At 44.3% G+C, this 26,200-nt stretch overlaps 1 protein-coding gene across 1 annotated transcript; it reads right to left on the bottom strand.

Annotated features, from left to right (window-relative positions):
• Window positions 1-13: 13 nt before the first annotated feature.
• LOC309646974 (protein FAM135B-like) lies at window positions 14-21,519 on the bottom strand. Its single transcript, XM_082433876.1, has 4 exons — window positions 13,323-21,519; window positions 11,159-11,208; window positions 4,759-4,914; window positions 14-3,798 (listed from the first exon to the last, which is right to left on the bottom strand). Exons 1-4 carry the CDS (start codon window positions 13,606-13,608, stop codon window positions 3,721-3,723), a joined length of 570 nt encoding a protein of 189 aa, XP_082290002.1. The 5' UTR covers window positions 13,609-21,519; the 3' UTR covers window positions 14-3,720.
• Window positions 21,520-26,200: the final 4,681 nt, after the last annotated feature.

Below are 26,200 nucleotides of genomic sequence, written 5' to 3' on the forward strand. Positions count from 1 at the left end.
CTGCGTGTAAAGTATTTAGCACAGCTTCTTACCAGAAGCTTCTCAATAGACTTATTAGCAGCAGGAAGGCAGGTGAAGTGACTGTTGTGCTCAACTCTATATACATAGCAACTTGTAGAATAAATGATTTTTGAAAAGGAGACGGTGTTACAATTATTACTACGGAAATCATAAAAGAGTGGCATCTCAATGATCATTTTACAGAAATTAAGTCATCAGTATAGGTCTTCATACTCATCAACATTTTCACATTCATTCATTCAATAAACTTTCTTTGAACACTTCCCTACTGTGTGAAAGGCACTGGCTGGCATTGGTAAAAACAGAAAGAGGAACAATAAAACACACCCTTGCTACTAACCAGTTCTAAATCATTTTCAAACACTTTTTAATCAGTGCAACCCATGGCAAGAAATGGTCTTCATTCTACACGGCCACGAAGTACAATCACGCACACCCCCAGAAACACACACGCTGAAACGGAAGTTTCAGAAACACTTCTTACTACTACTACCTATCTTACTTTACCCTATCCTATCCTATCCTATGTCATTTAAAAAAGGCCGTTGTAAATCCACTAAGATGATCTCACCGTTCACTCACTAACCGTGACCTATCATTTGAGAAACACGCTCCAGTGTGTGCTTGAACAAGAAGGGTCTTGACAGCGAAGTTTCTCTTGTCCATCCTGATGTGGGGGGATGGTCCTGTCCCCTATGCAAACAGCATGAGCTCCCTGCGGCTGCACCCTCCCCTCCAGTCTGACCACCAGATGAGTACACCCGTGTCCATGCACAGTCGCCAGCACTGCAAAGCATCTCTTCACTCTCTCCATCTACGGTTTAGTTCTGTTCACAGCCCTTAGGACCCGTCCTCCAGTAATTTTCTGTCTGAAATAAAATTTCCCTCTTGATTCTATAGTTCTTATTTTAATGACCTAATGAAACGTTTACCTCTTTCTAAATAGCATCATTGCTATTCTAGTGTATGCTTTCTACTGTAGGTTAATATCTACTATTAACTGAATGGTAACACATTTCTCTAATCTCTGAAGTTGCACTATGGGGCAAATGTTATAATCTCCTAGGTATCTGCAGGGCTCAATCCCTCCCCCTGCTTTAGAGCTCCATTCAGGTGTCTCCTTAGGAAGTCTGTCTCTGACAGCTCTACGAAATAGCACGCTTTGTGCCTGTCACGCTGATATATTTCTCCATAGCACTTATTATGTTTGCCATATCATATTTATTTATGTATATATTCATATATTTATATTTATGTATATATTTATTTGTGTATATTTATTTATGCATATGCTTTCCATTACTAAAATATGAGCTCCATGACATAGGGAGTATGTCTGTTTTGTTCACTGCTGGGTATCCGATACCCCAAATAGTATCTGGCACACAATCAACACTAGATAGATACTTGTTGAATAAAGGAATCTCCCTTTTACATCTAAGCACAAGCTAAGCAGTAACTAGTTTGATGTCACAAGCAGTATAAGTTACAGGATCAAGATTTCGAAACAGGTATATGAGATTTGAAATCCAAGGTCTCACCACCATAGTCACATGACAGGTTTTTAAGGCGTTCGTTATAATTACCATACCACAAAGTCTGAATTCTTCATGCTGGTCCTCCCTGGTCCTACCTCCCTGTCTCCTACTTGCTCACTCCAATCTAGCTACACTTGCTTCTTGATGCTTCCAAACACTTTGTGTTCCCATACAAGGACCTTTGCACCAACTATTCCCTCTGACTAAAGAGTCTTCTCCCTTATCAGGGTATGGCTTGCTAAAACCCCAGTCTCTGCCCAAATGCCACATCCTCAGAAAGACTTCCTTTTATCTCTTTGGCTAAAACATTCCTTCTCCCACACCCAGTGTTGTGTTGGAGCCAGTTCATATTGGCTTGCAAGAGCCAGCTGTATACATCTCTTCCTGAATCCACATTCAGTGACAACATATCCCTAGCTTGAAATTGACCATGGTGGGAGCATCTACACATGGAAATTGGCAAACACTACAGACTGGAGTTTTTTTGTTTGTTTTTGCTTTCCCGAGAGCTAGTTGTGAAACATTTATGAGGACACTGGCCACACCTCTTCTCATAATTTTCTATGTCCTCACCTTGATGTGTTTTTCTTTACTGATCACTCTCTGAAGTGATATCATGTACTTCTTGCCTGTCTCTCCACTAGAATGAGTGACCCATGGGGAGAACATCTTTATTCTGTTCCCTGCTGCATCCCCAGTGTCTATGTGAACAGCAAACATTTGTGTAAGTCATCAGGCATCACCTAACTCTTTCCGAGCAGAGTCTGCAGCTGCCCCAGGTCGGGTCCTGCGCGTGATGCTCTCATGTGATCCTCACAACCATTATCCCACCCATTTTAAGGAAACAAAGACTAGGTGAGCTTCAGGGAAAAAACAAACAAACAGAAAATTAACTCTCTCAAGGATCTGCTGCGAGTAGAGGAGGAGGATTTTGAACCCAGGTCTCCCAAATACCATATCATCCGTACTTTGTACAAGTGGTTGTCATTCCAACAAAACTCTTCCAGGACACTAGTTGCCTATGCGTCTGTCACCTCTTTGTGTGTTCACACTCCTTGGGAATGCAGCCAGGGCCTGGCAGTCTGAGGTCTACCTATTGTTGTGGTGATTTGGAATTAGGTTTCCTGCAGTAGTCTTGAATTGCAGTGCTTTGCTCCGTGGTCCTCAAAGTGATGCTTATATTTGCCAAATTAACTCTCCCAATTTTCATTTTACAAAATACAGTTGGTTCTAGCAGGGGGCTGGACTGAATGAATGAATGCATGAGTGAGTGACTCTAGATACTTCTAGAAAAGCCATTTTAACATGAGATATGTTTTCCTTGGTGCCCCTCTCAATTTCAGAATCCATGAGGCAAACTTAAACATTGCTGTAACTTTCCAAATAGAATTAAGTGTGGGGAGAAAATAAGGTTATAAAGATGAGGGTGAAAAGATCTTCGGGCCTGTCCTAAGTGATGGATGGATTTCAAGTGTTTCTCCTGCTGGATTTACTATAGCATCTCAAACATTATTCCATCCACATTTATTTTGGAGGCAAACGTACTATTCAGAAACCAAAAGGAATGCTTGGACTTGTGTAGCCAAGGCCAGACATCTTGGAGGAAGCACTGATGGTGCCCACAAGGGAAATCTACAATGAGAGACAATGATCTCACCTTTTGTCAACCCTTCGACTTTTCTGAATGTTTTTAAAATTTTTCCAGAGGAAGTCAAACTTAGATATTCAGCTGTCCTCCTAATTAGGTAGTTCAGCCTTAATTCTTATGCTAAATGCATTTCATAGCTGCTGCAAAGTCTCAGGTGAATTTTTTTTTTTTTCTGACATAGCTTGTGCCCACACCACCTGCTTCTAATTCATTTTGCAAAGAGGACTCAGCACAGATGTCTTCAGGGACCTTCAGGGAAGCCTTGATTCTGGCTACAGAGCCATAAGGATACTCAACAACAACAAAAAACTTCGGCTATTGATCTTCTCTGCCACCTGCCAGCTCCTGCCTCTGCAATTTGTCTGACTCTTTTGCCTTCAGAGAAAATGCACCTGAATGTGCAGAGGTGGGCAGACTTCTCTCCTTCACGATTGGAGGTGAAGGGAAGAAATAACTTTGAACAAGAATGTCCTTGGCGCTTAGGGTTCACGATGTGGGCATGCAACTGGTTACTTACAGATTTTCCTGAAAGGTCAGCACTGCAAGTTTTTGGTGCTCCATATAAAAGAAGGCCTCGGAAAACCTTCGGACCTGAGGAATAAAATAGTATAAACAATGTAACTCATTGGGTGGGTTTGGCCTTCACTTTTTTTTTTTTTTTTTAACTATTTATTTATTTATTTTTGGCCGCACCATGCAGCATGAGGGATCTTAGTTCCCAACCAGGGATCGAACCCGTGCCGCCTACAGTGGAAGCGCAGAATCTTAACCACTGGACCACCAGGGAAGTCCCTAGCCTTGACTTTTTAAAAAGAAATTAAGGCTCAACGAGGGAAGTAACATATATTAATATCAGGGAGAGCTTAGCCCACAACCCAGAGGTTCTGAAACACTAGTATTTCTACCCACCCCCAGCTGCCCTCTCTATTTCTGGTTCTTAGCACAAACCTGATTTATGGACACAGTTGAATGCATGTTTATGAATCTGCTTTTGGCTTGCATTCTGTCGTTTTTACATTTAGGTCTTATTTCTTCTACTAGAATATGAGACCCTTGAAAACAGAGGCCATAAATAAACACAGATGAAATAGAATGTGCAAAGCCAGTCATGCAAGTGTGTCCGCTAAGCACTTTGTAGACTTAGCTATTTGGTCCTCTTGCTGGAAATGAGAAGACCAACATCTTTTATTATGCATTAGTACCCACCGCTGTGCACTCAAGCTAGTGGCAAAAAAATGAGATAGGAACAATGGAGTAGATGTGAAGACACTTCTTTGAAACACAATCAAAGCACTTCGTCATATCCCTGAGATTGGCTTGCTATCACTTGGTAGCCAAGGCAGGTATTTTTTGAATAGTAGAGCAAAGATTTGAAAGCCGAAGGAAGTTCATAAAGTTTCACTGCAAGTTCATGGAGGAGCAGGGCTAGCACTTGGGTCTACAGAAGTCAATCCCGACTTTTATTCTCTGCCCAATGAGCCAACTGCTGTAAAGCTTGCTTGAGAGATCACTGGTGCATGATTACAGAATTTATACCATTTAACCCCTTACCCGCAAGGTGTGATGCTCCTGGGTGAGATAAGCGGTCACTTGGGAGTGTAATGTCACCGTGTCCAGGAACTGGGTCCACAGAGCCATCAGGTGGGAGGCCAGCTGGGCAAGATCCTTACTTATCTGCTCAGCTATCTTCTCTGGATTATTCAACATCTGGGGAGGCAAAAGCGTGGCAGTAAAGGACCTCCGCTCCACGAAGCTACTGCCGTCTTCCTCCTGAAGTCTTTACTGGCTTCTCTGCTTTTAACGAATCCCTCTCCTTTCTCTGGACTCTCCTCTGTATCCTATTACGTTCTGAACTCAGTACTCGACAATCATGATAGCTTCCACTTATGAATATCTACTAGTTGGCAGGTAGAACACTAGGTGTTTTTATATGCCCTTTCCTATTTAATCCCCACAATGAACCTTTGGTAGAGTTATTGTAGCCATCATTTTATACAAAAATAAAATGAGAGAGGATTAAATAGCACACCCAAGGTCACACAATGCTGAGATTCAACTGTAAGACCATCTCACCACAAAGCCATGGCACGACGCTGCCTTTACAGAGTAGGCGTCGTAAAACATCTCCCGAGAAACAATAAAGTCTTTATAACCTCACGGCATCTAACTTGTTAGGTGATTTCCACATGGCCGTGCTCAATAGACCCGCCACCATCTTCCCATCACTCCAAATTTCTTAAGGAGGATCCCAGATTGTCTTAATGAAAGTTTGAAGGACCCAGCCTACAGAGGTCCGGAGCCCTTGGGGGAACTTTTGGCTAGCTTCAGTTTAGAACTACGAGAGCCGTCTGCCTGGGGTTAACTTTCATTGTGGAGAGGTGAGAAGAGAGATCACATCCCTGAGGACAACCAGAGAACCAGTGGTCCAAGCCTAACACTGACTTCTACGCTTCATCACTTACCCACCAAGAATTTAATGTGCATCTCCCATATCCCAGGCACATGTTTAGAATACATGGGGGCACAAAGATGAATTAGAGAGCATCTCTTGGGACTTCCTTGGTGGTCCAGTGGTTAAGACTCCGCACTCCCAATGCAGGGGGCCCGGGTTCGATCCCTGGTCGGGGAACTAAGATCCTGCGTGCCGCGAGGCGTGACAAATAAATAAATAAAGTGAAGTTCAGTAAAGGTATTTTGACAAAAAGAGTGTCTCTGCCTGCAGAGAGCCTCATTCACCAGAGGAGATAGGAAGGTGGGTTAACCATGAGGAGTATAGCCAATATGTTATAACTTTAAATTTAGTATAACCTGTATAAATATCAAATACTATGTTGTATACCTGAAACTAATATATTGTATGTAAATCAACTGTATTTCAATAAAAATAGGTTTATACCATCCCTATCCTTAATATGCTTAAAAAGTCAACTTAAGAACACTGAAAAAAAGAAAAGAGTGGTGGGCATGTGTCTGTCTTGGAAGACGCAGCAGGACACATAACCATTGCTGCTTCAAACCCATCTCTGAGCTCCTTCTTTGCCACGTGCCTCAGTTTCTTCATCTGCAAAATGAGTGTGCAAAGCAAATAACCCTTTATTGGGTGTAACAATGTATGAGGAGACTAAGTTCAAAGCCTCACTTGAAACATTGAAAGTTCCCTTCACTCTTCTTGGACTAAAGGCTGATGCTAGTATAAGGCATCCTGGGTGGAGCGAAGCATCTGAGAGTAAGAAAAACAGAGAAGAAGGAATTTGACACTCTGTAGGGCTCTTTAATTGTTGGGTATTGCAGCTTTGTAATTAATGACTAGCTTCCGGGTACAAGGCATCATTCACCTGTAGTGTCTCTAAGCTGCTTCTTCCAAGAGGAAAGATCAGTCTTTGGTGACAACACAAGCTACAAAACTCCAAAATGAGAGAATGACCCTGTCTTCTGATGGAAGCATTGTTTCCACCACTGGCTCTGTTGGGAGACAGGGACCAAACAGGGAACGTGCACTCTTGGTTCAGTCCCATAATCCATGGCCCAAAGTGTTAAGAGGCAGAAAAGGAAGGATTGGGTTGGGGAGAGTAGGGGATGTGATTGGCCACTGGAAAACCTCTAGGCTGGAGAGTAAGGCTGTTAGATGGTCTATTAGTGGCTTATCTTTAAATTCTCCAACACGTTACCCTCACTAATGGATGCCAAGCTCCTGCATCAGCATCGGACACCTTTCTGCCCCTGACAACGTTCCCGGCCTTCCCTCTGGCTACCTTCCCTCTGGCCCAGTGCTGCCCATGGCTCCAGCCTCACCAACCTGAACATACAGCTCTTTCCAAGCACCAGGGCCTTGATCGGGCTGCATGTTCTCCTTGGAATGCCTACTCTCTCTTGCAATCTCCTTTCTCCCTCTGTTCACCACTCTGGACTTGTCTGTTCTCCACCAGGTAACCGTTTCAGAAGCCAGTGCAGTCCCCCTTGTTCCTGATGATTCTCTCAAAACTTCTACTGTGTTCCACGTGTAAGCCTAGCCTCCCTCTCCTTGCTGTCTACTTGACCTTGCACAGACTACTCTCATGGCACCACTCGCCATATGTTGCTTTGGTGCCCTCCTTTGCCTGCACCCCGAGCTTTAGCCTTCTCAATATTCTCGGTACCTACACCGTGGCTGATGGATGATGGAAACTCGGTAACTCTTTATTGAGTCAGCTGGTGACTTTGCATCAGTGAGAGGCACCCGTGCCTTAGGAACTGGACTTCCTTTACTAGCCTTCTCGCCCTGACACCCACGGCTCTCCCCAGCATCCACTCCAGCAATACTGGCAAACACAGCATGAATTCTGAGCTCAGCCCCCAGAGAGGAAAGGAAAAGCCATTCATTAAATGTGTCTTTGGGAGCATTATTTTCTTCCCCGAGCTGATTATAGCAATGGTTCCAGGTAAGATTAAGGAAGCTTCTAATTAAGCCACAAGAGGACTTTCCTGCTCTCACAGAGGCCTGGGCTTGTTCAGTTACAGACGATGGGTGTGGAAGGGTCTCTCTGGCAAGAAAACGAGAAGCCCTTCACGCTGACAAGGAGGCAGTCTGGACCCAGTGCCATTTCAGGTGAAGCTCCTGAAAAATATACAGCCACCCCTGCCGTGCTTTTCATCTGGGTCTAGCCACGCTCCTTTGCTCATTTACTCACCACCTCCGCCCCTTGCTCTGCTTACTGAAGTCTGAGCTTGGAGTATGCCGAGCTCTGGGAAGCCAAAGATAAATATGTCCAGTCCTGGAAGGGGCACATGGTCCAGTTACAGCTATTTATTTCAATAGTTAGACCTACAAAGTACTAGGAAAGAGATAGGTCCCGAGTGCTGTGAAAGGGTCATGGAAGGCTTCCCGGAGGAGGTGATGCCTGCATTGCATCTTCAAGGTAAGCAGGTGTCAGGTGGAGAAAAGCCTGCTTTATACGCCCTGAGCTGGCCGCGTTCTCTCACCATGGGCTGCACACTGAATCACTGGGAGACCATAAAGCGTTTGGGCCCGTCTCTGAGGGCAGGACCCAGACACCAGGATTTTTCCATTGCTGTCTGGTAGACACTCAGCATGATTTGAACCTGTTTGCTGTACCAAAGCACGAGGCTGAGTTTCATTAGAACCTTTCCACCCGTTACGGAGAGCACAAGCCACCACTTTTCTAATCAGGCTGCACAGCGGAAATCCTGATCGTGGGCTCCAATCACCTTTCCAGCCCAGACCCCCACAACTGGCTTCAAAGGCTCCCTCTGCAGCCGTGCTGGGCCCCGAGCGCCCATGGTGCTTCCGTCAGGTCGAGTCTCGCCCTGGCTTTGCGTGGTTGTTCCCTCCCCGCCTTGCTCCTAACGTCACCTAGAGCCTCCGGTGCTCACATAGGCCCCTCGTCTTATGCTTCCTGGTCCAGCACTGATGCTACTGACAGCTCCCGCCTCATGCGTGAACTAATCGACTTCACCCTAGGCTGTTAGTCCTGGGGAGCTCTCTGCCATCTCTGTCTTTGTCGTATTCCCAACAAATAGTAGAGTAGCTGGCGCATCGTAGGTGCTTAAGAAATGTGTACAAGATTCACACAGAGAAAAGGTGCAGATGAACTACTCCATGACTGTAGAGCTCTATGTTTTCAAATTGTCTTAAATCACCTGAAACAGTTTCCACTGCCCAATCCATCCTTGAGATGGATGCTTTTGTGACCATGCGCTTGGTTGACCACTAGGTGGCGATGTCCTGCCTCGAAACGTTCTGTGGGCTGTGAATGTGTCTTTTGCGGGGGTGGGGGGCGCGGGCAGGGAGGAAGCTTTGTTTCTCTCACTCCCAGCACCAGGCCAGCCCTTTAGCAAACCACAGACCGGGCTGTGCTCCTCCCCTACTCCCCCTTTCCCTCCGTGTCACCCAGCTGCATCCCTGCAGCAGTCAGCTAATTTGGTTGCTCTGTACCAAATAAGGCAACACTGTCACTCAAAACCAGGGGCCTTTTTCCTGCAGTTTGGGGGCCCGGTACCAAAGGAGGCAGGCAACCCGCTGGGTTTTCATGAAATATATCTAAGAACTCATTGGCAGCCTGAGCTGTGGCCTGAACCACTGCAGGGACCAGATGCATCAATGTTGCAGTGGCTCGCGGATGGCCTTGGCTTCTGCCCCACGCCCACCCCTTAGTGGTTCAGGGACCGCGATGCTCCTCTGTGTCCACTTGTGGCAAAACGCGTGGGGACATATCCACGTCTCCCCCTGCACTCGCAGGCTGCGGCGGGGGAACCCCTGGTGCATTTGTACGTTTCAGGGGTACAGCATAATGATACACGTACATACTGCGACACGACGGCCACAATAAGGTTACTTAATACACCTATCACCTCACATAGTTACAATTTTCTTTTTCCTGTGATGAGAACTTTTAGGATCTACTCTCCTGGTAAATTTAAAATATATAATACAGTATTGTTAACTATCAATCACTACAGTATTGTTACTAATCACCATGCTGTATCCCCAGAACTTACTTATAACTGGAGGCTTATACCTTTTGACCACCTTCACCCATTTCCCTCACCTCCTCCCCCCATCCCCCCTGGCAACCACCAATATGGTCTGTTTCTATGAGCTTTTTTTTTTTAGACTCCACATATAAGTGAGATAATACAGTATTTGTCTTTCTCTGAATGACTTATTTCACTTAGCATCATGCCCTCAAGGTTCATCCATGTTGTCACAAATGGCAAGATTCCCTTCTTTTTGATGGCTGTATACTATTCCACTGCGTACAGACACACTGCATTTTCTTTACGCATGTGGGTGGACACTCAGGTCTTTTCCATGTCTTGGCTATTGTATATAATGCTACAATGGACATGGGGGTGCAGATACCTCTTCAAGATAGTGATTTCATTTCCTTCAAAGAAATACCTAGAACTGGGATTGCTAGAGCGTATGGTAGTTCTATTTTTAATTTTTTGAGGAGCCTCCATACTGTTCTCCACAGTGGCTGCACGGATTTTCATTCCCACCAACAGTGCACGAGGGTTCCCTTTTCTCCACACCCTCTCCAGCACTTACCCCTTGTCTTTTTGATGAGAGCTATTCTAACAGGTGTGAGATGCTATCTCATTGTGGTTTTGATTCATCTGGGGAACTTTTAATGAAAATGCAAATCCCTGAGCTCTACTCCCATCTACTCTGTTTCAACCAGTTTAGATGGGACCCAGGCCAGGGTGCGTCTAAAGTCCAAATGTGTTTCTACTGAGAGGCCAGGGAGGAGAAACAGTGGTTTAAAAGACAGAAACGTCAGATTGCAAGGAGACAGTCTCAGGAGTCCTGCTCTGAGCATCGATTAGCTGTGTCACCGACCCTGAGCTACACACTCCTTTCCATCTCATCTGGCTCTCGTTACATGAGGATAGCAGTGCTTGCCCAGACCATCCAACGCGATGGGATGTGAAAGCGTTCCAGAGATTGTAAGTAACGGAACAGCATGCACTGGCCAAGTACTCATTAAGCACATACTCTTAATACGTGATTGATGAACTTTTGGCAAATGCAAAGCACTGTTTTCAAAATCGTCATCTTCATGGAAGCTGGCCTCCTGCCATGTGTGAGCCACCCGAGCACAGGTGCACTGCTTCTGTCACCCTCCGTGAGAAGCACGCAGCCCGTAGTCAATAAACGTTTGTTAGATGCATGGGTGATAGACAAATAAAAAGTGTGAATGTCAGGGAAACCAAGACCTGTTAACCTGTTTGGTGTTTTTTAAAATATCTAGCACATGGCCAGGCACACAACAGGTGTCTAAGAGACACAATGATTTAGGGCAGTGGATGGAACAGTATTTCTTCAGTTTAAGATCCAACATGAGGTAACCAGTCGTGTCTTTTCATCTCTGATTTCTACACCAAGCAAGCAACTACGTTTGTCCCACGTAACTACTGCCATTCAGAACTAAGGAGTCAGTTTCCTAATTACCTGTAGCTCTGAGCACAGCTGAGAGAGTGTTTCTTCAACAGCAAGTGACTCTAGGAAAGAAAAAAAAACCCACACAATTAAATGGACACACACTGAATTGCAGAATTTGTCAATGGAATGCACAGAGCACAGATTTCAAGTCGGCACTGAAGTCACAGAAAAAAATACAGCTTCTGTGGACCTTCCTTATCTATTCTGTCTAAAGGGTCCTGTTTATAAAGAGGGTGATTTGGAGCCACGTGGCTTCACACTAGATAAAGGTCAACATTGTTCCATGGATGCACTTCTGAGAAACAGAAGAGCCCCATGTTCACCTTGTGTGGTCCAAAGCGATTCCACATTCTGTTGTGCTTTTGCGGGTACGTACGCACATGCAGGCACACACACGTACACACACGTCTGTGTGACACATCTAGGACCTGGATCTGCATCTCCTTCGTACAGGCGGATGTTCGGAAGTCCAAGGAAGGGGGGTAGCAGAGCTAAGACTACTGCTCAGCGCCACCAACTCATCACAGTCTTCCACACTGGCCACAGAGAAGCCCGCAACCCCGCCGTCTTACAGCTCGAATTGGGTGGACTCTGGCCACTTGTGGTTTCATGGTCGCAGCTTTGCCTGTGTTTGAACTTTCCCCTAGTTCCATGAGGCTGTGGTCAGACCTTGCACGTGGCCGACGCGTGGGTTTTAATTAAAGCATCGTTGCCAAGGTGAGTGCAAGCAAACCTTCAGTTCCTTGCGGTCCTCACGCATGAGCACATGCTGCCCGCCCAGCAGCTGTCCTCAGCTCTGTGAGCCCCACGAGGCATAGTGCACTTTTATCACTGATCATGGCTGTGCGCTTGGGGTCTGGCACAATGCCTGGTACACAGTAAACATTCAATAAAAATAGGGTGAGTGAGTGAATGAACAAATAAATTCAGTTCTTTTGGGTTAAAAAAAAAAAGTTGAAGCAAGAAGCCAACTGCTAAGACACTGCCTTCATTCTCCCCCTGAGCTAAACTGGCTCTGAACGGTGTGGGTCTCCTTTGAGTGCATTTGACCTGAAAAATTTCAACTCCAAGATCACGTGCTTCAAAGGGGGCATTAGAGCTGGCAAAGCCAGACGGTAAGATGGCACCAGAAGTCAACGTAACAACGTTACCCTTACTCCTTCATCCTGCGCACCAAGCACTGTGTGTGAGGGATCTGGGGGGCTTCTGCCCTCAAAGACCCCCAGTCTAGTGGGGAAGAGAAACATGCAAATAAATGATTGTTGTGTGGTGTGTTCAGTGTAATAACGGATAATGCACAAGGCCATCAGTACTGCCAGCGCATGATTATCTCCGCAGGGAAGGTCTCAGGGTGCAGGGAGGGAAGTTGAGGTTCCTTCCCAGCAGGATTGTTATTACCCTTGAATACCAGGCTAAGGATCTGGCTTCTGTTCTAGGGGCAAAGGGCCTCACTGGAAGACTTTGAGCAAAACCACAACCCACCACCTGCTGTAAATGAGTGTGACCTGATATAAAGACTCTGCCCCCGGCATCCCTGAAGAATCTCTGTGCTCCTGTCTTGTCGTGCCACACATTGTGACCCTGAGCAGTCACTTCACCTCTCTGAGCTTCAGTTCCACCATCTGTCAATCAAGAGGGATGAGGCCCAATGATCATGATGTCTGACGATGGACGAGAAGTAATTCAGCCCCAGAAAACCAAAACCAAATATGGTGACTACTGAGAGCTTGCTAATATCATCCAGATGAAATATGTAGAAATACCGACATATATATGTAGGATTGTTTTACACTCTTGTAAGTGGCAATACAGTAACTACAGCCTAATTAAGAAAAAGGCTGTAAACAGGCATTTTCCCTTAGAAAGGAACTCCACATTATGTACCCATAGCACCAGGTGGGTAGTAGGTCTTTAATAAATGCTTCGTGGATGAATGAATGAGTAAATGAAAGTGACTCGAGGTGCTTGCGTCCCTTCTCCCTGCATTGGCAAGTCCAAGATTTTCTCCAGCTAGAATGATGTCGAATACAAAAAAAAAAAAAAAAAATCTGAAACGGTGCTTGCTACTGTGACATTTACAAAAGCGCACTGACTTTTCTCGAGCCCCAGTCCAAAAGAGGAAGAAGTTCGGTCGGCTGCTGGGGTGAGTCTTCCCCTGTGCCCGGCCCCTTACCCAGCTCCATGCGTGGCAGCTCGGGGATGTCCCTCATGATGGTCAGGAAGTAGGCACGGAGTCCCCGGTAGGCGTGTAAGAGCAGGAAGCACAGCTCGCGGTGCCACTTGTAAGCATGCTGCATGCAGTTCTCAGAGGGCACGTAGAAGCTCCCCTGCAGGGAAAACAGAAACGCAAGCTGAGGGCTATCCCACGTGGCCAGGTCCTGAGCAAAACTGGGAAGCGGTTCAAGATGCCAACCAAAGAGGTGGAATCTCTTCCCTATCCTTCTGTATGTGGAAACCATTGAAACTGGCCAAGCCTCTATCTTACTGTGTTCAAATTAAAATAATAATAGTAATAATAATATTAGATGATGGTGATGATGAGGACGCAGACCTCACAGGTTTGGGGCAACTGAATGTCACCCACTTACAAGCCTCCTTCTCTTGCCACTGTAAGAAGAAGCCATGGGACAGACTGAGGTGGGCTCCTTTTCACAGGGAGATAAGGCATTTAGAAAGACCTCTGTATTGATGGATGAATAGTACACCGTGCTGAGAAGGAGAAAAATGCTTTGCTGTAAAACAAGAAGTAGTTGTGAGTTGCAATTCTCAGTGTTGAAAGTGTAAGAGGCTGTGGATGTGCCCATGCGGTGTGAGAATGCTCTGTACATTCTACTGTGTTGGCAGCTGTAGGACGCATTAGAGCAGTAGAATTACACACGTCATTTGTCTGATGAGGAAAAGATGCCTAAGTCTGCAGTTTACTTGGAGGCCCAGATGAAAAAGGAGGACCAGGACAGTTCTGACTTTCTTGCAACCGCACTAGAGAAGGATGGCTTGGGGTGAATTTCAGGAAGGATTTGTTTTAAGAACGGAAGACGGAATCTCACCAGGATGGGTCTGGGCAGAATAAGGGAGGCACTGAGTAGTAAGCTGGAGAACTCCATGGATGTAGGAATCTACTGCTCATGTGGGTGAGAGGAGAGCAAGCCAATGTCTCTTCATGAGCCGTCCAATGCTTCCTAGCCTGTCCTGCTGGGAGAAACGCCAGGTGGGGTGTTGGTGGAATCGCATCCTCTTGGTTTCTGTGAGTTGGCTGAATTGCATAGTTGTCGATGTGGCAGCCTCTTGCTTCCTTTGTTTCCTTTTTTCTTTGCTGCCATCTAAAGAGGGTTGAGTTGGTCCAGTGGGGGCAGGACAGGTCTGATAAGGGTCAAGAGCCACCTGAACTTCATCTGTACTCCCAGTGGTGCCATGAAGGCAGACAATGGTGGGTATAATTATATTTGCTCTCATCACTACATCATGAGAGTTGGGTCCTGGCATGCAAGGTGGTACAAATTAGGAAACCTGGATGGAAGTCTCAGGTCTGCCGTCACCTCCCTCTGAGACGGTCTTAGATTAGTTCCCTGGGAGAAAGACTGCAAGACAGAGATTGGCCTGCAGGAAGGTCATGGCGTGTGCTCTTGGGAGCAACGGCCATGGGAGAGTAGGGTGGGGCAGAGGGAGGAGGTACGCTGCACTGTCATGCAGGCGCAGGGACCTCAGTCGATCCCAGGGGGAGCTCTGGACCTGCAGCTGTCTGGCCTTGAGACAGGGGCCAGGTCTTTGTACCCATGCACTGACTGTCACTGGGCATGGGTTACCTCGGGGAGGAGGTGTGACCTTGGTCGGCAGCTCTCCCAGACAGGGCAATTTCCAGAGAGGGACTCGGCCATATGCAGTTGGCCACCATCACCCTTGGTAGAATGAGGAAGGAGTGATTCAGGCCTGAAGATGGAAACTGGGCACCACAGAACTCCCTGGAGAAAGTCTCAGCAGCACCCTTCACTCCCCGGTGCCTCAAATTAAACCTGGCTTTCTGTTATGAGGTCCCTTCTGATTTGAACGTAACAGAGACATTCAACAAGCTTTGTCATAAAAAGACTTTTCCATTTCATAAGCAGAAAATTCAGTCAGGACATCTGTGGTTGCCAGGCACTCAGGGTAACTTGTATATTCCCATTTCTCATCTTTCCTATTATATTAAGATCAGAAGTCAGTACAGTTGTAGGAAGACCAGCAAAGCTTGTGCATAGCAGGGTGTGTGTGTTGGACTCCCCAGGTCTATAGAGCAAGAAAGAATCCACTATTCATGAAACATCTAGATATTCCCATCATACTGTATCTCACTGGATGCTTAACAGTCACCTTATAAGGCAGATATTCTAATATTGGTTTTCAAAATAGAATACAGATATGGGAAAAATCTCAATATTACCAAAGGAAACACAATATAAAGTTTCCTATTCCCCAGAGTCCAATCATTTTCTTGTACATCCTTCTACAATGCTTCTATATGCATACATACCTATGTGTATATATGTGCACTTACATACATATATGTCCTAAAAACACACAGAGACACACTCACGTTGAAAAATGCTCTGGATATTTCTTGGTTACTCATTTTTATCACTTATGCCTTGAAGTTCTTTCTTCTCAGACCAAAGAAGTGATAGCAACTCCAATTCCCATTTCATAGATTGAAGACTGGGGCTCAAAGAATCTAGTGAGTTGTACAAGTCACTCTGCTTTGCCTGCAGCGGAAAGGATTCTCAAGTTCAGGTGCTCAATGAAGGCAGGCCTTTCTCATCTGCCATGTGTGCCTTTGAAAAGCATGGCTGGCCGAGGACAGGGGCTCAGCTAGGCCTGCTTACTTTGACATAGGCATTAATACAAGTCCTGCAGTGACTCCATTATCTGTGACTAAGCAGAAATGAAAGCAGGCAGAGGATTAACAAAGGCATCAGATCTCGCAGCTCTGAGGCCACAGCCTGTTTACCTCAAACACCCCTGAACCCTCCAATTTCTGGTCCTGCTAACTGCTCACAACTGCATTTTCTTATCACCAATGCCTCCTTTTGACGGTGCTCCAGGACCCATGGAGAGGGCAAGGGATCTACAAAGCATGTTACTAAGTTTCACTTTTAAGACTAGACACCAATAGCATATGGATTTTTCGAGAGAGACATAAAGAAAATGTTGGAGAATCTTCATAAGGCTGATTTGATATGATTATTGAAATAATAAGAAGTCAAAGTGTTAATCCAAAGAGAAATCCTAAAAAAATTTGGCTGGAGATTATCATAAACAAAACCAGTGCCATTTCCCATAAACACTCAACAGCACGACTTTAGGAAAGTGAATGATTTGCTACAGAAAATCCCATTAGCCGGCCCTCCAGGCCCACAGAGCCAGGATGGAGGAGCCAATGCCCTCCCCCCCATTAGAAGTGCATGAAGTGGATTGAAAAGCCCTGCCCAATCTCCCCAGCACAAAGAAAGAACACTTTAGCATCCCTCCTTTTCAACAGTCTGGAAAGGAAACCCTAAATAATACGACAGGATTCATGTAGGGTAAGCAGAACATCAGGCTGTGTGCAAACTCACAACGGAAGGCTCCTGACCAGGCCCCCCCCCCACCCACGGCATCATCTGTACAACATCTGTAAAAAGGGAATGATAATAATCTGACCTGTTAGGGTTGCTGTGAAGGATTAAACAACAACACTCAGGTAAAACACAGACTTACGTGATGTCTCAGTGTAATGTCAGGGTGCACTAATCTTTTTCAATTAGGACCCACCCACTGATGGCCTCTGGAAATGTGTCTATGGATTTATGCAGCTCAAACCTCAATGGTCATCCACATAGAAACCTGCACATGGATTTTAACTCAATGGAAGTCTTCTGGGAGCCGTGCAGGGTTAAAGTTTGGTTAGAACACAGAATCTGGAGTCAAATAGGGTCTATTCCTTGCTTGTGGACTTATCAGCGTGACTCAGTTGGTCCTCAGCACCTGAAATGTTAGTTTCCTAACATGAAAAGTGGGGATAATAATAAAGTTAAAGTGTTTAGTATAGTGCCTGGTTTATATTAAGTACTTGTTAAATGTTAGAAGTTTTGCTTTTTAATTCATTTATTACCTAACAGAGGTATCCTGCCATCAAATCAGACCTTCGTATACATGCCTCTCGAATGAGTCTGCATCTCTACATCTAATTACTGCCCTGGGCTCTAGAGCTCTATTCCAAACTGCTGATTGGATAGCTTGCCTGTTGTCACAAACACATCTTGAAAGGAGCTTATTACTGCCCCCCCTTACCTGATCCTTCTCTTCCTTCTGGTCTTCGTTAATGGACCCACCTTGTCCAACATCCAAGAAAGCCAGGGAGCTCCTCTAGTCTCCAGACTTCTTTCTCACCCCAAGAACCAGTTATGAAGTCTTGAAAGTTCTAAAATGTTCTTGCCTCTGCCCTTATTTGAGTCTTCTCTATTGCTCACTTTTATTATTAACACATCCTTCTCCTGGGTCTCACTGCCCAGGTCTTCCCTTTCATCTGCAGCACCAGTGTGTTCCCACTGTCTACAAGATCAGGTTCCTATTCCTTAGCATGGCATTCAAGGCCTTGAGCCCCGATCACATCTCCTGGCTCAGCGGCTGCCTCTTGTTTCACTCCAGAGTCCACTAGCTGTTTTTCCTTCTTTTAAGGGCCTGTCCCCTTGCTGCCTAAAAGTCACCACCAAGAATCAGGTCAATGTCCTGTTCTTTGTGAACCTTCTCCAACTGCTCCCTCCTCTTGGGTCCCTTGCACATACCTCATTAGACCACAGTTATTTCTGTAAATTTCTCTTTCTAACCCTCCCTGCACACTTTGAGGTTAGACAGTATGCTATTTGTCTTTGAACCTGACACACCTAAGACACAGAATGCAATGACTACATGAACAGTGAATGAATGAATGAATGAATGAATGAATTGTAGCATCCTCTAGAGGTCTTGGCAGCATCACGACAAAATGGGCTTGGTGAACGTAGCCCCAGATTGAAGGTCCAAATTACCTTCACTTCCCCCTACTTAAGAACTGTGGAGCTTTCATGCAATTTTGGAATTTGGATTTGCTAGACCGCCACAATAATCATGCTATAGATATTTATGTCCTACAGAAATATACTTATTTATACTTTATATGAAATATGTATACAGTCTGATTTTTACTAAGCATGTGGTAAACACTGATAACCTTTAATTCAGACACACCCATAAAGGCAAAACATATTTTTGTATAGAAATATCAGTCATCTTCTGTGTTACAGTTATGGGAGAATGCACAAATGGAATTGGTTTGTACTATTCTGGATGTTTCTTTAAAAAAGGAATGCAAGCTCAATCAGACCTCAAAATCTAGAATTCTATTCATAGTAGCTACTGTTCATTGTATGCCTGCTGTGTGCCTGGTACTATTTTTTTGGCCCCTGAATTCCTCTTCTTGGCAATTCAGTGAGTTTTTCATTATTATCTTTGTCTTTAACCAATAAGAAAATAATAATATAACTACAACAGCATTAATAAACAGCCAACATTTATTATTTGACTCTATTAAATACCAGGCATTGTTTAAGTGTTTTATATGTACTAATTATTTAATTCTTCTGCCAACCTGATGAGATAAGCACAATTATTTATCCCCATTTTATAGACTGGGCAACTGAACCCCAGAGTGATAAACAACTTGTCTGCAGGTCTCATGGCGTGCGAGAGGTAGATCAGCAATGCAGACACAGTCTGACACCGGAAACCACACATTCCTCGTCTTAATACTGAACTTAACCTTCGAATTGAGCTTCAGGAAGTTCAAATGGCCTGTGTTCACACATCCAGTAGGTAGAAGAGTTAAGCTTCTAACCCACGTTAAAGCCTAGATTTTAAAAGGAAATCAGCTCTGTAAATCACAAAGGGAATCAAACACCCCCTCTGTTGCTATCTTGGTTAGCAGTTCCCAATTTTTGTGTCCCGACACACTGGATTGTGGTGACTAACTGTGAACTGAACTACAAGTATTTGTTACCCCAAATCGTTAAAATATAGAAATCACGGATGATTTCATGTTACTACGACTTCGTCCAAAGCTGTTCCTGCCGCCCTCTTACTGACACCCCACAGAGGTTCCTTCAGCAGTAGAAAAATAGAGTGAGCATTGTCAGGCTTGGACAGATGGGTAGGCATGGGGTGGGGAAGGTGACTGACAGTCCCAGGTCTAGGTCACATTCCCAGCCAGGCACCTGCTCCATTCCACAGGCATGTGCTTGCCGCCTGCCGTCTTCACATGGCTCCAGCACTGAAGCATCGTACAAGCAACTGTTGAATGATCACAGAGAGATCTACATGGCTCCAGCCATAAAAGAAGTAAACTTGGGTTTGTGTTCCTCTCCCTCTGTAAGTTTGTTTAGCCCCGACCTCCCCTCCTGGAAATCAGGAACAGAATATTATTCTTCTTCTATTCCCAGCTACTTCCACATAGTGGGCAATCCATCCATGTCATTGACTGATGTGATATTTAGAAAGAATGAAGGGTCACAGTGAAGCTGAAGAGCTACTCTGTAAAAGGCTATCATGGGGGAGTTTATGACATAATGTCCCACTGAGTGGAGCTAGAGCCAATGGCGGGAAGTTCTAGGAAGGTACACACTGGATGAGAACGTTGCTTCTCCACTCTTGATGTGTTTGCAACGTGGAGGGACATACACTAGCATCATACTCCCAGCTCCTCTCTGCCCACTTACTGAGCAAAAGGTGAGTCTGGGATAAGGAACTAGGTTCTTCCCTGGAGTCTGCCTCTCTTAGTAGCAAGTCCTCCTTCAGAGGCATTGATCTCCATCACCTTCAGCCCTGGGGGAAGCCTGGTAGATGAGGTGGTCTTCAAGGGAGCCCTACATTTGTCTAGCACGGCTGTATCTGATTAAGTAAGTAGTCAATTCTAGAGTTCAATGTCCGGGAACCCCCTTGATCAAAGATGTAAACCAAATGATCTCACATCTTAGTTTGAATTCTAGTTTGTCTTATTTTGTCTTATTTTCCAATTGGTTCAGCACTCAGTTAAGGGGAAGAAGGTATTGTGTATCAGTTCCCCTTCACACCCAGCAGATTTGATCTCGTTGACAATGAAGTCACTAACGTTAATACTTCCCTGTGTCATACTACCTGGGGTGCTCAGGAATAGAGGGAGCAAACAAGGAGAGTTGGCCAGTGTTGGGTTAGAACAGACCAGTGGATTTCAATCACTATTTGGAGAAATCCTGGGGGTACCTTAAGCAGTAAGAAAGGGGCAGGGTGGGTGAGGAACCCACTTCATCAGAGCTTTTCTGTTCACAGAAGCTTTATGATGGGTTCTGCACAGCATTCATCTGAAAAAGAAGTCCTTAGTTAAAAAAATAAATAAAAATTGAAAATCACTGGACTAAGCCAATGCCCCTGAGTGCTCAGCTGTTCTATTGTAGTCCAGAAGACAAGTACAAATTGTGTAGCTGAAAATCAGACCTCAACAGTCCTTGTTGTTTATTGTTTTCCTTTCTGATTCCTAATTATTATTTTCTTTCCTCTCTGTTTATAAGCCTGTTTTAAACAGCAGTTTTTAAAAGGATACTTTTTGATTCGAATTGCTCCAAAATGACAGTGAGGTATTTTTTTTACTTCCATTTTGTGGGAAAAAGCAACAGAGTTCCATAAAAATTCAGTGGACTTGGAATTACAGGAAAGACCTGGGGTCAAGGGGTTAAGTCCTGCTTTTGCTGTTGCCCAGCTTCAGCACTTCTGACACTGGCTTAATTGTCCTCCGGGCAAGAATGAGGATAAAGGGGAAATGTTCTTTGCCTTCCATAAAGTACAACAAACACATGGTCCATTAGTCTTATTATCAGTAAGAACTCCGTATGAATCCTTCCACTGATGTGCTTAAGTGATGGTATTTTCTTTAGTAATTTGTTCAATTCCTATATAACTAAGAGATTTTGACCTATTTAAAACTTTAAAAAGTGTAACTCATTAGTAATTAGATAAGTTGACATATTGAATCTGAATAATTCATGACCATCTTGTAAGTTGCTTTGATGCTTATGATGTAATTTATGATGTAATTTGGGTGGATGCATATATTGCTGCTATTGATCCGTTTGACTTTAGAGAATTGTGTGTTTATATTAGAAGTATTATGACTGGGAGTCCCATTGGGTGTCTTCAGCTCATCAATGGGGTCAGTCCAATTCCATTTATTCTCATGATCCTAATTACTCTATACTTGGTGCTGCCTGTGTACCCGTCGTTGTGCTAAACACTTGAGCTCCAAACATTAACACACCCTGCCCCCACCTGGAAGAACATATGCTCAAGTTAGAGGAAATATTAGAGAACATATTCTCAAGTTAGAGGAAATGGGGACACAAATGCAAAAGTGTAGTGCAATGTGGTAGGCATCATACTAGAGGAAACCCCTCAGGAGGAAACTTTCCATGCTATGAGTGCGTGGAAAGGCGTAGGTAGGGAAGGTTTCCTAGAACAGGTAGTGCTGCAGTTGAATCTTGAAAGACTAGGCAAGTAGAGCAGGGATGAGGGAAGGCACCGAAACCGTCACAAGCAAAGACAGAGAAGGAACAAATTAATAAAGTGCAGGAAAATATAATCAGTAGCGTGCGGCTAAGGTAAATGAATCCAGGCGAGAAAAGCAGGAGATGATGCTAGACAGACAGCCTGGGGTCTGGGCATGGAAGGTCGGGCATATCACGCTGATCAAAAATCAGTTCCCAGGCACCCAGAGACACAGAGGAAATGGACAACATGTGTGCCAGTGTGCCCGTCAGTGGGGGATGGGAAGACACGTGTCGAGCCCTCTTCTATGACTCTGGCTTCTCACTAGTCATTGCATCTGGCCCTCCAAACATGTAGGGAAGTTGAAATCATGATGTAAATTTGCAAAAGTCGAATGGTCCAGAGACATTAAGTAAATGGCCTGTGGTCCCATAAGTACTAAAAGACGAAGTCCAGGATTCCAAAACAGCACAGCCTTGGTCTGTTATCCCACAGGGTACTATTCTGAATGCCCCAGCATCAACATCTTCTCAACTGAAGACAAGACAGCAAGAATAGGGATAATAAAAACAGCAGGAGTAAGGTGAAATGGCCATCAGATACACTGGATTAATTATGTAGCATATGAAGGGTCAAGCGATTAATACTTCCATCCCCAAGAGGCCAGTTCCAAGATCATAAACTCAGACGTATCTACAGAATAAGTGAGCTGTCAGTCTCAGTGCCTTGGGATATGGTGACCACTGTAAATGTTTCTACTTCAGATTCTGTAGAGGTTCACTATGGTCTCTTAAAAATGTGAAATTCTATGCTTTTGTGATTTTAATTATGAAAGGTATTAAATTCCTTTAGCTGCCACTGGGACAGGCGTAGAGTCAGCATGTATAATTACTCTCCTATTTCGAGTTCTGAAGTCTCTTGTGTGAATTTGGTCCTTATCTTTCCCCCTCGTACTTCTGGTGGGCTTTCTATATAGCTCATTCTATAGGGAACCTGGAAAGCAGACCAGAGCAGAGCATCATTGAAAACAGATTCTATGTTCTGATAGCAAACATACAAACACCCATGTGGCTCCTTATAAATCTTCTTACCTGAGACACACAGAGTACCCAGAGTCATTTCTAAGTGAGGTGGGGGATGACTGTCTCAATGTCAGATGGTGGGTACGAACATGGGTATGACCCCAGTGAGGTGCACCCGATCCCAGAGCCCACACTCCTGCACCACCAACAATTAATTCCGGCCTCCCCGGAGCAAACGCTGGCTCTCTCTTAGCCTCTGCAGAAAACATATCAGGCTGTTCTGAGAAATTATTAAGGCAAATGGGAGGCCACTGCACCAATATTGTCATATTAGAATGTTTAATTCTATAAGAAACCAGCTCAGAATACTTCTGGCTTTTATTGGAATGACCACAGCAATTGTAGAAACCAAAATAAGAGTATTTGCAAAATAAGTCATAGTATACCTAGAGCTTTTAAATCAACTCTATAAAGTCTGTTTCATTATTGTCCTCATTTTATAGATAAAGACACAAAGTGGTGGATCTCTCAAAGTGTCAGGAATTGAGAGTTTTCTATAAAATATTATCCAAATTTATAGGCCAATAATAATCTGAACACATTTTAAGTAACATTTGGATTGTGTCCATGACCACGTTGCAATCAAATATTGCTGTGCATTAGTAGCTGCATTTTCCTCAGGGTTCAAGATCAAGCTGTTAAATGTAAAGGCCACTAAAGCGACAGCATTAACATTGCAACACTTCTGAACCAAGGTTGGACATTTGAGTTGTTTTTAATGCTGGTCTGAAGTTAATTGGCTGCTCATTATTTGCTAGTACTCTACTGAATGCGGTGAGCACCTTCTATATGACATACAGCCCAATCTGAATTTGTGATTATCACCTCACCGATAAAATAAGAATAATAAGAGCAATTACCTCCAAGAAATATGATGAGGAGCAACTAAGACAGCAAATGGAAGCAGGGTACTTAGAAGAGTATCTGGCAAAGAATGAACATCTGACAAAGAATGGGTATTTGTATTACAGGAACATAGAAGAGGGGCGTGCAAGCCACTTCACAGGTATGGGAGGAGAGATGACAGAGTTCTAACATGCCAAGAAAGGACAGGTCAGAGGGCCCAGCAGGTGGAGTGATGTTGTTGGCCATCATACCTGCAACCACACTATAGAGACACTCCCTCCCTTTTCTCTGAGCTAAAGAGATCGAGGCATAGAAACAGGGGGTAAGGGGGAACCGGAATCCCATTTCCCTGCAGTCTTCCAAACACAGGTGATTTTGACTTTCAATATTACAGACAGAGCCTTCAGATGACATCAATAGGCCATTTGAAAATTGTGTCTACCAACGAGGACTCTACAGACAGTAGATTCTTTAATTAAGGTGACTGGAGTCACTACATCATTACGATGTAGAAAATACTGCAACATCCCACATTCGAAAATGCCTCATCTCTCCAATAAAACATTTATAGCTTTGACATTTTGATTTTCTAGTATCTTACTTCCAGTTCTTCTTCATTAAAAGCATTTCCCCAAACTGTGCGCAATGTTCAGCAATTTTGTTAGCAGTTGGCAAACTGGATGCTTAATATTTAATCTAATTGAGAACATTACACAACTCAAACTGAACAAGCAATTTAGTTGTCAGATCATCATAAAATCCCAAACACCTTTCTGATGAATGTCTTTATTTTTAAAGTCTAGTTTGAAGGAGGCTCTGACTTAACTAAATACTATCCATCAACTCAATCGGATGCATGTAATCGGATGCCTTTAAAAATTCCCAAACAGTCGCTAACTGTGATATTTTAAAAACACGAGAGATCACATGCTGAGTAAAAGAAGCACGCCCTCCATTGTCAGGGTCAACCTGAATTTAAATGCTGGCTTTGCAGACTGTACTCTGCAAAGCCCTGTACTCAGGGCTCTACTCCACATGTGTAATCACTGACTCTATCTATCTATTAAAAATAATTTTGGAATGAGATTCCATCTATAATACAAGATTGATGACATGCTTTAGTTATACAATAAATCAAAAGCCTGGTTGATATTAAGTGTACCATATGGCCACTCCATAAATAGTAGATACAATGAATAAAATAATAATGATGATTGTTATGATTATTATAGTTAATCCTATTATTTTTATTAATAACATTTTAGTGTTAATAAAACATCATCTCATTTTTCCTCCTAATCAGATCACATTCAAGAGTTACAGGAGGCAGGCAGAGGGAGCAATGGGAGAGGTCAGTTACATTCTGGGTGTTATCTTCAATTTGATGCAATTCCTCTTTGTTTTACTTGATGCCTTTGATTCTTTAAGACTTGGCTCTCTGCTCTGGCAGAAACACCTTTTGGGAACAGGATTTTAGCTTGTTCAGGATCAAATACGGAGGAGGTTTATCTCCCTTGCAAACTGCTGTTTGTGGATATAAGCAAGAGAAGGGTAGATGCAAGAAGTGAAAAGAAACAGGAGTACAAAGGAGGGAAGATTCGATGAACTCAAGGAGGAGCAGAGAGAAAGCAACAAGCTCCACTGGGCTGGAACCCACACAGAGGTGGGCACCAAGTAGGCACCACACAGAACAGGAGGTCTTGATGGATGTGAGCTTCTCATCAGCCCTGGAGACTTGTGGCTGGAAGTCTGCTCTCAACCCAGGTCACAATAACTCAACACGTGGGCCCCGTGGATTTGTTATGAAAGCTGCTCTAATCCAGAGGCCAAAGCCTGGCCCCTCTCCGCGAGGTTTCTCCTTGTCCTGACTTTAATTGCCCGGATACCAGCCTGTTCTGACCCTGAAACCAGTCTCCCATCCCAACCTACCAGCATCTATACGCCTTCACCTTACCAAACCCATGTCACAGATGCCCTGGGGATAGACCCTTGCTGATTCTCAACAGAGATCATAGTAAATTCAAGTTTTTCTCTCCTTGGAGACTACTCTGTCATTTCCTTTACACAAATGTTACTTTTAGTAATACTTCTACACCGAGGCAAGAGAAACTTCTTTCAAGAAGAGTTTTGGGCGGTTTTGACCCTAATTATGGTTGATATTATTACTAACAGCCATATTTTAGAATGAGTAGAATATACATACATAAAATATTTAGCATGGTGCCCACGTCAATCCTGTATACTTTTCTTCAAGAATCATTGATCGGGGGTTTCCCTGGTGGCGCAGTGGTTGAGAGTCTGCCTGCTAATGCAGGGGACACGGGTTCGAGCCCTGGTCTGGGAGGAGCCCACATGCCGCGGAGCAACTAGGCCCGTGAGCCACAACTGCTGAGCCTGCGCGTCTGGAGCCTGTGCTCCGCAACAAGAGAGACCGCGACAGTGGGAGGCCCGCGCACCGCGATGAAGAGTGGCCTCTGCTTGCCACAACTGGAGAAAGCCCTAGCGCAGAAACGAAGACCCAACATAGCAATCAATCAATAAATAAATCTTTAAAAAAAAAAAA

Source organism: Balaenoptera physalus (genome assembly GCF_965194825.1).
Source record: "Balaenoptera physalus genome assembly, chromosome: 17".
In the NCBI taxonomy this organism is placed as follows: Eukaryota; Metazoa; Chordata; class Mammalia; order Artiodactyla; family Balaenopteridae; genus Balaenoptera; species Balaenoptera physalus.